At 34.1% G+C, this 15,751-nt stretch overlaps 1 protein-coding gene across 1 annotated transcript in view; it reads right to left on the bottom strand.

The window, feature by feature from the left end:
- LOC106711939 (translational regulator orb2) overlaps window positions 1–8,570 on the bottom strand; it is a 56,757-nt gene extending 48,187 nt beyond the window's left edge. Inside the window, exon 1 of the mRNA XM_014504365.2 lies at window positions 8,331–8,570. Coding sequence (XP_014359851.1) covers window positions 8,331–8,543 — 213 coding nt within the window. The 5' untranslated portion in view covers window positions 8,544–8,570. The remainder of the gene's footprint in view (window positions 1–8,330) is intronic.
- Window positions 8,571–15,751: the final 7,181 nt, after the last annotated feature.

Genomic DNA, 15,751 nt, shown 5'->3' with positions numbered 1-15,751 from the left:
AGTTAATTCAGTTTATTGTGTTTTTATTATTCTATTAAATTGCTTCATTTTTTCGCAACTGTATCAAAAATAGTTGTTTAGTACACGTGCGAAACTGTCATTACAACTTGTTCCAACTGTCAACTTGTAGACATTTGTCGGAACTCTTTGCAATGACAGGCTTTCCGCACTCGTAATGAAATATACTATAATGCATTCATACTTGTCTCTAATACTAATGTGTACATTCAAATTACAATTACTATTTTAAACAAGTGTCGCCACATAAGTGTGAAATTAGTATGCATAATTTTTGTATGGTTAACTGTTAACGATTAACTTTAACTTGCGTTAAATTTTCGAGAATTTAACGCTTTAACGATTAACGAAGTTAATTTTTTAATTAACGAATTAACGATTAACGAAGTTAACTTTTCGATTAACTGTGCCCACCTGTGTCTGTACCTAATTTCAATAAGTACCGTTCAACCGTAAGAAACGGCTTAACTCACGTGTGATCGTCCGGTGACGGCACCGACTAGTTTCGGTGCGAGACGCGACGCGACCGGAAGTCTTCGCATTAAACACTCGCCCTGAAGATGGACCCCCGATGGGTCCGAAACTAGTCGGTGCTGTCACCGGACGATCACACGTGAGTTAAGCCGTTTCTTAATTAATTAATCTATGCAGATATCGATTGGTCTTATATATGCGCCAAAATAACAAATAGATGATTTTTACTTTTTTATGTTAATAGCTGCACGTCTTAGTCTATTATGCACTAAACACAAATACATAAACAAAACACAAATACATATTTACAGTTATAAATGTGTATATTTGCTGAAGTAAAATGTCCTTTGCGTCATCTTTTCCTATATAGTTGTAACTTTCAGAGCATCTCTTGAAAAGTTTTCAATTTGCACATTGTCCCTTATTTATATGAATCATCGATATGTCGTGGTATATCACAGCATTCTCGATTACAGAATGCATTCGTAAATCTCACAGCTTACGTAACTTTTGTTTTCATTTGCGCAAAACGTAAAGAATGCTTTTTAAAACACACATTGTTACACGACTATGTTTTCGACTGTACTCAGTGAACAATTGTTAAATAATCATCGCATTTGTACGAGAAATGAGGACAATCGCATTACGTTTTTAACTTACGTAATACTCGAAAAAATATAATGAATAAGATAATCAAATTTACTAAAGATTATCTAGATTTAATATATAAAATTCTCGTGTCACAGTTTTCGTTCCCGTACTCCTCCGAAACGACTTGACCGATTCTCATGAAATTTTGTGAGCATATTCAGTAGGTCTGAGAATCGGCCAACATCTATTTTTCATACGCCCCCCCCCCCATTTTTTTAACTGCGCGCGGACGGAGTCGCGGGCGACAGCTAGTTTATTTATAAAGAAGACGGTAGTTTGAAATAAAAAATGTTATGTTGATATGACCTTGTGAAACCTTAAAAGTACTGAGGGCATAGTACGAATATTTGTGATAACAGTCACCGTATCGTCAACGACAAAATGTTTATTAAAATTTGTGCAGCGCCCTCTATCGGACGTAAAGTACACCAACATATCTGATACCAATTTTGACATAATTGACTATGATACTATGGCGCTTGGCGCAAATATACGTGGCTAGAATCTGTGGGGATCCTAATTTTAAGATACTTTAATTTTTTTTTTTAAATATAATATTCAGATTACAAAATAAATTCTTCTTTTTGAGATTCTGCGTGTGCTTATTCTTGTTATCTATCTATATCTATATATATAAAAGAAAGTTGTGTTAGTTACACCATTTATAACTCAAGAACGGCTGAATCGATTTGACTGAAAATTGGTGGGCAGGTAGCTTAGAACCAGGAATAGGACATAGGATAATTTTTACCCCGTTTTCTTTCTTTTTTTTTTATTCCGCGCGGACGGAGTCGCGGGTAAAAGCTAGTATTCTATAACTAGTATTTGAACATCTTTGAATATTTAGTAAAAAAAAATGCCTCATCTAAATACCTTCGCACTTCAATGTTCTATATAAAATACAACAATGCTGCAAAAAAAAAATGGAGAAGGCATTAATTAAAAAATACTCTTTCAACTTAATTACAACACTATCTAGGTCAGGTTTAAGAGGCAACTAGTGTGGGTTGAGGGGTGGAAAAGGGGGGTGTTCTGAATAGAGCTATAAATAGAGTCATCTTTAGTTGCAATAAATATAAAACTTAAGTATTATGCATACTTATAAATAAACAATTTTGCCAAGCAAGCTAATCACAGACTAATTACAAACAGACATGTTTGTATTTAGACTTTTAACACTGAAACTTAAAGAACTAAAACCATAGACTATTCATGACATTGTCAGACAGTGACATGTGTTGATAAATTTATTCAATTTTATCGTATTCGAATATACGTAGTATATCCAATCTATGGATTGTATGTATGTATGTATGTATGTATGTACCAGTAAGAAAAAAACTTGAGAGGTGTTGTTGGGACACCCGGATGGAACAAAGTTCCTTTCGATCAATTAGTGAAGGAACCAATGTTTATTCTATGAATAAAAAACTTAAGTCTTCACAAGAAGTACATTTTATTTCTATGAATTTTCGTTATATATTGTCACGTCGTTGCCATGGTGATATAGCAAAAAGTGTGGTGACAACTTTTCGTAAGAATTTTTCCGTCTAGCCCCCTTTCACAACGCGCGATAAGGAACTTCGTTCCAATATATAGCAGTCCTGGAACACCTCTCTCCTTACATACACATATGCTCGTTAGTTACGATGGGTTAGTCCAACCATTCCCCCTTGAAATATAACCCCAAGGGGTAATAGATGTTCAAATAATCCAGCTGTGAATTACAACATCCTTTATAGTTTTGTACAATCGCGTCGACAACGATTGTTACTAAAAATACTAACTCCATATGCAAATCTGTGAGTTGTCGTATTTAAGTCAGAAATTTTAATGAATCACGTTTTACATTGTTATTTATATGTTTAGTTTTAAAATTAAATGAGTTTGTTACTAAAAAAATATTAACACTTTTTTTCTTGATAGTACAGATGACAATGAAATGACATTATACAGAATGTTACATTTTTACACAGGGAAAGGAGAATACTTGGACATCTATCCATATATATCTGGGGTAATATATGGATTAACTCATCGCTATTACTTATAATGTATATAAGACTTCAAACCTTCATCTAATTCTTACTAATATTATAAACTAGCTTTTACCCGCGACTCCGTTGCGTGGAATAAAAAATAGAAAACGGGGTAAAAATTATCCTATGTCCTATTCCTGGTTCTAAGCTACCTGCCCACCAATTTTCAGTCAAATCGATTCAGCCGTTCTTGAGTTATAATGTAACTAACACGACTTTCTTTTATATATATAAGGTAGATAAGAGATGCGAATATTTATATGAATGGATGGATGTTTATTAGAAGATAGCTCCGGAACGGCTCAACGGATCTTGATGAAATTTGACACGGTTGTAGAACATAGTCTAGAAGAACACATAAGCTACTTAAAAAGTTTTTTTTTAATTCTACACGGACAGAATCGCGGGCAGTGTTTATACAGTGAAAGTAAGTGTGGACTGTTATTTACTTTTTATACATTATATATTATTAGTATTTATTTATTTACACAGCCTCATCCAGTGACCGTAGTATAGAGGCCGGGCTGTGACCTACATAATGTGAGATCGATACCGCTACGCCGCTCTACTGACACGTAGCAGTGCTACGATGCTACGCGGCTACGGAATGACGAACGATAATTTGTAACACATCTTAATTTGGGGTTCCACTGTCAAAATGCATATAAACGTAACCTAACCTTAATAAAAAAAAATCCGACTGAGCGAGGCACTAATGGATGAGATAGTGACATCTATTGGCTGCTTTTTAAATCAACGAGTTTAGCATTTTTAATTTAAAAAAAAAAATAACTTTTAACTGTTGTCACTTACATTTTGAAGCCCATACAAACCCTAGAATAACAATATGGATCTTTTTTTTCGGATCCAAATAAACATACATTATCACTTCTTACTTAATCTAATATATAAAATTCTCGTGTCACAGTTTTCGTCACCGTACTCCTCCGAAACGGCTTGACTGATTCTCATGAAATTTTGTGAGCATATTCAGTAGGTCTGAGAATCGGCCAACATCTATTTTTCATTTTTTTTTAACTGCGCGCGGACGGAGTCGCGGGCGACAGCTAGTATTGTATATGCTCCCAAAGGTTGTCTGGCAAAGATCGCTTAGCCTTTTGTGAAAATCCTGATGTACTTTCTTTTTTTTTTTGTAACTCCATGATAGTGCACAATAAAGTATTGTATTTGTAATATGTACTAGTACAAATGTTTAAGGGGGAATAAATAACATAATTATGTCATGTAGATACAATATAGTGCGATAATCTGAGACGAATCGGTAACGTCCTCTATCTTATAGACTGTTAACATATGATAATTATGTAAATACTAATAACTCACCGCGACATTGTCTATGAATATTTAATTATTACTGTCTACCGCTACTTGGTCCGTGTGGAATTAAAAAAACACTAGCTGCAATCTATCCTTCAAGTATTGAGATGTAATCAGCCGTTCTAGAGTGAAAATATACATATATAAATGATGTCTTACTAATATTATAAATCCGATTGTTTGGATAGATGGATGGATGTTTGTTTGATGGTACTAGTATATCCGGAACGGCTCAACATATCTTGATTAAATTTGGCTTGATTAATATTAGGTTTTTTTTATTCCAAGTACACGGACTCTCGGGCGACAGTTAGTTTTATATATATATATATATATAAAGCGACAAGCATATCTTGGCCGGTAAGAGAGGCGCTGCTATCGCGACGAGTTGTTAGAAAATGTGTAAAATACATACATACATACGAAAAGACTTAAAAAAACACAACAATATATATATATAGAGTGCGTCAAGAATCGTCATTAAACTTAAAAAAACTTAAAAAAAAAGCGGTTTATTCTGTTCACATTTTCCATGGTATGTATCAGAGATGGATGGAGTGCGTGAAAGGTGCAACATGATTAAAAAGCGACGACTGAAATGACGAATGGGAATCTACGTAAGTGGGATAAAGACGTAGAGATGATGACGAGAAATAATCTTTATATACATAGATTATTTCTAGTTGAGGCGATAGACCTAACGGTCATTGGAAAGGTAAAATAAATAGAATCAATCAGCCCAATGGTAAACACCCATTTTCTACACCTTTTGACTTGTAAAAGAAAACATATAAATATAAAAACAAGAGCTTAACGTCGTGATAAAAGGATTAAGTAAACTCCAACAGATTTGTCTTCAGAAATATTTTTCAATGTTACTTACTCCAGAAGAGCACTGCATTGACTCTTGTTATACATATACCATCCCTTTCTATAGCTTAGACAACAACAGAGACAGTAATATTTAATACTAGCTTTTACCCGCGAATTCTTCCGCGCGGAATAAAAAAAAATGCACACAAGATAAATAAGTTCCTATGTCCGTCTCCTAGTTCTAAGCTACCTCCTCATCAATTTTCAGCTAAATCAGTTCGACCGATCTTGAGTTATAAATAGTGTAACGACTTTCTTTTATATATATAAAGAAGAATTACAGTCAATACAGTAGCTGACTGACAGAATTATTTGACACGGTGGGTATAAGTCGAACTAATTTATGACAGCACACAAGCGCCCTCCAGTCACTGTATCAAGTATTACAAAAACCCTTTCGTATTGTCATGTCATGTTTTTTCTTGTATATAATTATCTATGTCTGACTTATATCCACTAAGTCTGATAACTTTGACGATCTATGAAGTCATCTAAACTAAAAAATCTATAGAGTTAAACTTGTATCGAAGTAATCTAAATTGAAGTTAGCTGTCGCCCGCGACACCGTCCGTGCGGAATTAAAAAAAAACTTAATAAGTAGCCTATGTATTCTTCCAGACTTTGTTCTACATCTGTGCCAAATTTCATCAAGATCCGTTGAGCCGTTCCAGAGATACCTTCAAACATTCATCTAAACATTCGCACATGTGATATTTTATTTTCCCGTCTGTGAGCAAATTTGCGTTTGTTCCGAGTAATCTCTGAAACAGTTGGATAGATTTTGATGGGGAGTTTACACGAAGGTAGCTGATATATGGAAGAGTAACTTAGGTTATTTTCTATTCCAAACTGACAAAGTCCTAAGTAGCAGTTAGTAGATATCGCCACTACTACGCTAAGAAGATAGACAAGCATTGGAAAATCCCGCGGCGTCCTACCTACCTATAGATAACAAACATATTCCTATCTGCATATCTGTTTTATTCAAAACGAATGAACGAGATGTCAATGTATTCCAGTTCAATGAGCTGAAAATCTAATTAAATATTCGACATATGAACGATGCAAAATATCGGTAAAGGTAAAACATTAACACGTAATAATTTTCAATTTAAATTTACTGACACGATACATACTTCTGTCTTCCTCTAACTTTCAAGCTAATATATGTTGGGTGCCCGAATGATCCGACTGGTGAAAAGACGCATAGGAAGAGGAAACATCCACTTTCTGTACGTCCCTTTCTACGTTAATTAAAGGTAGGCAACGCATCAGCATTTGCGGATGTCTATGGGCAACGATCGCCTTGCTATTTCGGCAAATCCAGGTGGCAGTTTGCAACCTTTTGATTTAAAAATGTCCATACCAAGATAACCTTTTGTTTGTCAATTTCTTCACCACTGTCAATATTTTCAGACTTCATTTAATAAGTAACCTATGGCTTTATTAACTGAAATTACCTTTAACTCTACCGTGTTCAGTAGTACTAACTTAATGTCCATTTTCACAACATTACATCATCAGTTCACTACACATGCACACTAAGGAGTTCGGAACCTACCCTAAGTTAGGGGTGATTAGGCCATAGTCGACCGCGCTGGCCCAGTGCGGGTTGACTTCACAAATATCCTTGAATTACTTCTCAGATATGTGCAGCATCACGATGTTTTCAACGTAAGAACGTCGGATAAATGTAAATATGTCAACAAATTCGAAAAACACATTAGTACATGGCGAGATCCAACCCAGGATCTGCAGATTCGAAGTCTAGATTACAAATGTTTAATCCCTGAGCCACCGACGCTAAATTTTCACTAACCATCTTCTAAATTTAGGAGTCCCTTATGAAGCACTTAGGAGACCCCTAGTAAGTAAGTATTTCGTTTTCTCCAACGTTAAGGTGTCACCTAAATATATAATTTTTTTTTTAAATTTACGTGTAACCAAAGAGACACCTATCTAAGAATACTTAAATGGTTTGTTGGTAAAACGGACGTAAGCATATAATGTGTTACGTACGCCACAATCTTACTATGTAAAATAATCTTACTTAAATTATAAATACGAATGAATGGATGGATGTTTGGTATAAAATATCTGCAGAACGGATGTCAGTAAAATTTGATAGTCAGAAAGAACACATAAGTTACTTATTTCGTTTTTTTTTTAATTTCGCGTGAACGGAGGCGCGGGCGGATTATATAAATGCGAATTTTTTGATGTATGTCGGTTACTACGTATCTAGAAAATGGGTACGGGTGTTAGTGAAATTTGACTTACATGTAGAACATAGTGTGGAAGAATGCATAAGCTCCTAATTAAGTTTTATTTTTATTTTCGCACAGACGGAGTCGAGGGCGACAACTAGTATTAAATAAAAACTATTGTTTAATTACTCTTTTGCTAAAGTTTAAAAAATAATAGTTGAATTTCTATTATTAGTTGAATTCTAACTATTATAATTATTGGTGAAGTTCGAACCTTGTTTTCTTTATGTCATAAACTACTTTAACTATATTAAATTCTTACACACGTTTAAAAATCCAAGTAATTAAATAATTATGCATTAAATATTGTTTTATTATTTTTAATATACACAATTTAATCAAAATTACTTTTATATGTATATATTATAATTGTTAATACTACAATTATTACGAAGAAAACATATTAGTGACGTAAATTCTACTAAAAACGCACCAATTTCGTAAGGTTATACACAAAATGTAACTTTTAAGGTTATGTTTCACTACGTAACTTTGTATTAACAAGTAATCTTACTAATTCTGTTGTAAAATATCATTAAATTGATTTAAAATGGAACTTTAGAATGCTTAAAACAATTGAAATTATTGTGTGACGTCTTAAATTATTAAAACAAAACATTCTTAAAGAATACGTAAACAGAATGGCGAAGTAATGAATAACATATGTTACCTGATAAGGCTCGTCAGGTTTGCCGGGGTATGATGCGCTACGTCGATAATCTGGGGGCCTTGGCGGCGCTGGAGCCCTACGCCAGGGAGCGAAGGCCGAAGGCTGCGGGGGCTGCGGTGCAGGCCACCTGTACTGCGGGGCGCGGCGGAACGGCGCCCTATACTGTCGTTCATCGTCGACGCTTGGTGCGCCGGGGTACTGTAACTCACCCATATAATGAAGGCGTCCGACCTTCCCGACGGTCGGACGAATACTGGCGATAACACAGCCTATCGCCTATCGGGTCGATGTCAAATGCGCGCGCATATCGCTGTAGTGACGTTCCGTTTTCGGTGAAATTATTTCATGTTTTTTTTTAGTCTTTAGCCGCAGAGTAACTTTTAACTTGTACGTAGTCTTTGCCTGAATGCGTCAAATTGTAGGCGCGCATTTTCGGACGCCATTTTTATTTAACCGTTCTTTATGACAACCTTTTATTAATTTTATTCACAACTACTATTGAATCAATTAGATTGAATAAAAATGATTTAACTTAACTTAACTTGTTATAACTTGATATTTTTAGGTGGCAATTAAAAATCAAAAAAAATATTATTGAATTTATTCCTACTTATAACGTGACAGGATATGTTCTGAGTAATTAAATTGCTTGGAAATTCGAAGAAACTTCGTAAACATGAGTGTGCATTGCCAACTTAATCCGTGCTAAACTTTTACCAGCTAATGCCATCTGTTGTTAAAATTACTCACTAAATTCTAACCTAAATAGGACATCATATTTCACCGCAAGATGGTGAATTATTGCAGATGTATTTTTGATTACCCAAGCCGCAAAACCAAAAAAACTAGTAAAGACCCTGATCTTTAGATATAGAGTTTACAGATTTCATTTGAATAGCAACAATGAGACCTACCCAACTCTAGAGAATATGCAGAGTTCTTACAAACCTACCAGTTCTTAACTCGAAGTAAAATAAGATTATAATTGTACATAGCATGAATGGAATTAATAATAAATAAAAATAATAAATTTAAGTTCAAGAGAAAGAAATTAAAATGTACAAAAACCCTTATTTTTTATGACAATGATTTTTGATAATAAAAGTACTCAATAATGTCATCTAATTCTTTCGTTAGTCTTTTAATTAAGGTATATAAAACAAAAAACAAATCAATCAAGTTGCAAATAATAACTTAGAATTTTTTCTTGCTACGAAGCGTAGCGCGCTACGAATGCCTACGAAATAATAGACCTTACGATTTCTTGAATGTCTGAAAGAATGGCATGCTTTTGTTATTTTGATAATTACATTTTTATTTTTAAACAAAAGCATTTCAGCACATTTATAGAATACTAAATGTCGTCCGCGACTCTGTCCGCCCACTATTAAAAAAACTTGAGAGGTGTCAAGGGACACCCGGATGAAACGAAGTTCCTATGAATTTTCGTTATATATTGTCACGTCGTTGCCATGGTTTCTATAGCAAAAAGTGTCGTGACAACTTTTCGTAAGAATTTTTTCCGTCTAGCCCCCTTTCACAACGCGCGATAAGGAACTTCGTTCCAAAAATCTTTATAAGTAGTCTATGTCTTCTTCCAGACTATGTTCTATATTCAAGCCAAATATCATAAAGTTTCCTTGATGATTATTTCATAAAAAAGAAAGTAATGCAATTGAATATGTATGCATTTGTGTGAAAGAGGATATCGATGGTTTTCTGACGCAACCTCGTATCTCAGAAATCACTACTTTTCAGGAAAGACAAAAAACGTTTTATAATGAAATTTTTAATTTTTTTTAACAATTTTTTTTTTCTAATTTTAAAAATATTCAATCTTTTGACAAATTTTTGAGTTAAATATAGTATTAAAAAAATTTAATCATTATTTTTTCTTTTATTTTCTGAGATACGTGTTTGTCGCAGAGAAAAAAACGTAACATACGTGATTGCGTAATATCTTTTTCAAATAAGGATACATGAATAATTTTTTTTTAATTATTTTATTTTAAGAACAGATCATTTGGATATATTTTTATTTTTAAATGCAAAACATGTGTCGCAGAAGTCTTTTCGCGGTTGGAAAATCTCAATATTCATCGATTGCATTTTTTTTAACTAAAAATCCATAAAACTAGATACTTCACTATCTGGGATATTTAGCTCTTTCATAGATTTTAAAAAATCACGGTAAACGTCTTGAGCAGACTTATATAAATTGTCTAAATATAACTTGGATGTATGTTTTCGACAATAGTGAGACTCCATCTTGGGTAATTTATTTAAAAAACTCTCTATGTGTGAGCTTTCCCTTGATTAGCTTTGATTCTTTTCTAGTATTCTTTGATTTTTTTTTAACAAACCAAAATCACTACTTTTTCACCCAGTTTAGAACTGTCAGTTTGATTCAAAACTATTGAATTTGATGAATTTAATAATCCATGTGATGACATTGATTGATCTGAAGCTACTCCAAATAAGCCCGTAGATTCATCTAAGTGCATATTTATAAATAAACTAGAATCAACATTCTCCTCTTCGTCTTCGTTCACTGGTGTACATTCGAGAGGAATTAAAACTCCAGTAGTTTCATCAAGCACCATTACTACTTCGTGATTTTTACTTTCATTATTATTTCGATCTTTATCTGATATTGTTTTTTCGTTTGTTGAATTTGGCTCTTCGGATGACACATTATTTAACTCTAATAAATAACAAATTTAATTTTTTTATTTCATGCCAGTGTGTCAGTGATAGGTTAGAATTGATAATTGTTTAATTTTTTTTTACTTACTTTGGTACTTTTTTTCATTATAATACAAAATGTGTTTATTAACTATTGTTTATTCACTTTGAATAACAATTCAATTTACTGAAAGATATTTAAAGTAATAATAATAAAGTAATAATAAAGTTTTTATTAATAAAATTGGACCAAATAACATTGCTGAGAGAGAATTTTTTTTTTTTTTTGTGACTGAGTAGTCACTGTTTGCCTTGAAGTGGCATTTACAGTTTCACCGGGCTTGAGGTGGCCGGGCGCAGATGGCGCTTAGCCTAAACCTCGTTTAAGTGTAACTGGGCTCGAGGGCTCCCTCAGGAGCCTCGGCTCGGGCTGTTACTTCGTTATTATTACCGGATTGGGAGGTCACCGAGCTCTTAGGTCGCTTCGGTGGACGCTTCATGGAGTGACTGGGCGCAAGGGCCTCCGAGAGGGGACCTCGGCTTGGGCTGTCACTCATTACGCGTTTAGCATTCCGATTCAAGGGTGCGCGAGAGGGCCGAACCTCGGCTTGATCGGTTGCTATTATCTGATTGCTATTATTAATACAGCTAACATTACTACCACTTCGGAAAGCGTTAGCGCTGGGAGAAGAAGTGGCGGAAGAAACTCCAGCAACGCTTCTACTGTTAATAGGTGAAAAAGAGAGAACTTGTTTATAAATGCGCCATCTTGTATTTCAAGATACGAGGTTGCGCTTGACACATTTTTTTGAACTGAGATACGAGATTGTATTTTTTTAAATAAAAAAAAATTGAATGAATATTTTTATTTATAACTTTACAGATCTATGCAGCTATATTTATTGATTAATTTTCCGATTAAATCTCAAAATCGTCAAAAATCGAGTTACGAGGTTGCGTCAGAAAACCATCGATATGCGTATATGATTTAACAGTAGTAGACGCCAGCAACAACAACCGTTGCACGAATTGGCCTCGCTCGATGAAATACCATGACCACACAGAAGATAGGCGTCAAGTGGAAACAATTCCGCGTATATTCTGATGAGTGTGCGTGCTGGAGGACTCATTTTAGTCCTCTTTCTTTTCTCACCATTTTCTTATAAGGAAAGCGTGGGACGGGGCAGTGCCGCCATCTGACTGAGGAGGGAATCCTTTGTCGATTAGAGGTAGGCAACATATCTGCAATAGCGAATGTCTATAGGCAGCAGTTGCTACGCTATTTCGACAAATTCAAATGTCCGATGGCTCGTTTGCCACCTTATGATATAAAAAAGAGGATATGTGTAACAAGGGAGTGAATTCAGACATGACGGTTTACATAGATATATGGAAGAGTACACGGTACGTTAATTAACGTTATTGGAACGAAGTTCCTTATCGCGCGTTGTGAAAGGGGGCTAGACAGAAAAAATTCTTACGAAAAGTTGTCACGACACTTTTTGCTATAGTAAGTATGTTAACGACGAATGAGCGCTACTTCACCATGGCAACGACGTGACAATATATAACGAAAATTCATAGAAATAAAATGTACTTCTTGTGAAGACTTAAGTTTTTTATTCATACAATAAACATTGGTTCATTCCTATTTAATAGAAAGGAACTTCGTTCCATCCGGGTGTCCCTTGACACCTCTCAAGTTTTTTTTCTCTCATTTTGATACTTGTGTAAATAACTGGCGGTCCGTCGTTAAGTTGTCTACCTAATTGTAGATTTCTTATACTAAATCAACACTAAAATTCCCCCTTAATGACCAATTATCTTTTCTGAGTGCAGTAGTTAGTATGCAATGTTTTGGAATGCATTAAACTTTTATTTATAACCATTCAGTAGGGATATTTGGTCAGTGTAAGCCGACATTAATAATGACACCAACAGCGCATTCAGGTGATAGTATGGCATTGATTCAATGCGGATAGCGCAGTGGCCCGCGTTTGCTGCAAAACTGTGCTATTAACCTCTACACACACTAGAGTACTGATTCTCTAGCATTTTTCTAGTGATCACCTCGAATATATTATTGGTTCTGAATAGACATCTATTTGCATATGCGTTGCCTATCTATAGTCAACGGAGAGTCAACGGTGACGCACAGAAAAAGGATATATCCTATTCCTATGCGTCCCCTCCTCCGACAAATCCCTATCTCATTCCACACTTTTATTTATAAGAAAAGGGTAGGAAGCGAAAGAGAACTAAAATTAGGGCTCCGGCACGCACAGTCATCAGACGCCTGCCTTTTGTGTGAACGTGGTATTTAATCGGGCGATGCCAATTCGTGAAACAGATGTTGTTGCTAACGTCTATCAAGTTTTAAACTTTAAGTTTTGATTATAAAATTTTAGATGATAATTTAAAACAAGAAAGGAATGACGACCAAAACGATGGAAGTTGGATTACGAATACATAGAGAGAAATAAACAGGGAGATGCTGACGGTGATGCACAACATTAACGAGTAATCTATTCTAGTATTATAAAAGAAAAGATTTGATTGTTAGTTTGTTTGCATTGAATAGACTCCGAAACTACATATCCTCGGTTGACATCTTATCTATATATATAAAAGATAGTCGTGTTGGTTACACTATTTATAACTCAAGAACGGCTGAATCTATTTGACTGAAAATTGGTGGGCAGGTAGCTTAGAACCAGGAAACGGACATAGGATAATTTTTACCCCGTTTTCTATTTTTTATTCCGCGCGGACGGAGTCGCGGGTAAAAGCTAGTAGACTATATTTATAACTAGTTTTTTTTTTAATTCCACACGGACTAAGTCACAGGCAAATTTTATATGAATATTAAATTAAAGTAAAATTTAAAATCACCCTAATGTAGAAACATGTTTACGTTGCCCTGCATTGTAGCATTTTGGTTAACGAAGTAGGTTAAAGAGTTTCCTAAAGAACTGATAACGTCCATCATATTAATAATTAAATATCCGCAAAATACTAAAATACCTGCACTATAAAATATGTATATTTCAATAGTTATAGTTTAATAGTCAGTCATATTTGAGTAAGTACATAATAAACCTATTTAAGATTATAACTTACTAGCTGTCGCCCGCGATTCCGTTCGCGCAGAATAAAAAAAAAACATAATAAATAGCCTATGTGTTCTTCCAGACTATGTTCTATATCTGTGTCAAATTACATCAAGATCCGTTGAGCCGTTTTGGAGATACTTTCAAACAAACATCCATCCATCTAAACATTCGCATTTATAATATTAGTAAGATAGCAGTTGGTCACAATTTCATCCACACGAAAAAAATCTAGTAATACGAGTAAATATAGGCTATGTCACCCGGGAACTGTGTAGCTTTTGTGTGAAAGAATTTTTCAAATCGATTAAGAAGTTTCGATGTGTATTCAATGCAAATAAACAATTAAATCATTCCTCTTTATAATCTTGCTAATATTATACAAGCGAATCTTTGGATGTATGGATGTTTGTTAGAAGGTATCTCTGAAACAACGGATCTAGCTGAAATTTGACTTAGATAGTCTGGAAGAACACATAGGCATTACGTTTTACACACATAAATTTTTTATAAATAATTGTTTTAAACACATAGGTTTTACGTTTTAGTTCAGCGTGAACGGAGTCGCGGGTGACAGCTGGTATTGATATAAATGTAAAAACAATACTTTAACTAAAAAAATAATTTTACGATTTTTTTTCAATTCTGCCATCGTATGGTTTAAAATGTCCCTACATTCATTTTATTAACTTATATTCATCATTATTATTAGCTCCATACGTCCCCCACTGAGGGATTGAAAGCTTATCCTAAGTTAGGGGTACAATAAGTTACTTATATTAGTAAACTAGCTTTTACCCGCGACTCCGTCCGCGCGGAATAAAAAATAGAAAACGGGGTAAAAATTAATCCTATGTCCGTTTCCTGGTTCTAAGCTACCTGCCCACCAATTTTCAGTCAAATCGATTCAGCCGTTCTTGAGTTATAAATAGTGTAACTAACACGATTTTCTTTTATATATATAGATTTAACCTTAAATTAAAAATTAATAAAATGCTTACCTACCTCGAATTAATGTTTAACTGGTTCATGATTTTCTCTTTGTTATTGCTAAAAATCTATTGTGTAGTTAAATTTACCACCATAATGCACCATGACGACTTTAAAATAACGGTTTTTAGTAAAAAATTAAACTTCAAATTTATTTTTCACCAAGAAAATAAAAAATGTCCAAGAAGCTTCATGTCAGAATTTTAATGACTAATTATTTGATAACACGCCATCTATCGGTAACACTACTTTCTGTTTTTTGTAATGTTTTCCTGGTGACAATATAGATGGCACTTTTTTAAATTACACCTATCAAGATTTTTACGTTTACATAATTTTACAAAAAGTTCATCAAACTTCTATATAAATAATTAAATTTTGCCCGTGACTTCGTCCACGAGGAATTATGAATTTCTAGTAATAAATATAGCCATATAGTAATATATCATTTAGTGAAAATATAGCTTTCCAATGGCAAAATAATGTTTGAAATCGATTCATTTGTTTCTGAGTTAATTTGTTACATATTTTTGTGTCTTTCTCCAATGTTTCTTTACCTCTATAATATTAGTATAGAAAAGCAATGTTTTAATGTTAGTCCTCTAAATTTAAACCACATGACAGATTCCAATGAAA

The sequence above is a fragment of the Papilio machaon genome, chromosome 29 (assembly GCF_912999745.1).
Source record: "Papilio machaon chromosome 29, ilPapMach1.1, whole genome shotgun sequence".
Taxonomy (NCBI): domain Eukaryota; kingdom Metazoa; phylum Arthropoda; class Insecta; order Lepidoptera; family Papilionidae; genus Papilio; species Papilio machaon.
This window is presented reverse-complemented; position numbering and strand designations above follow the sequence as displayed.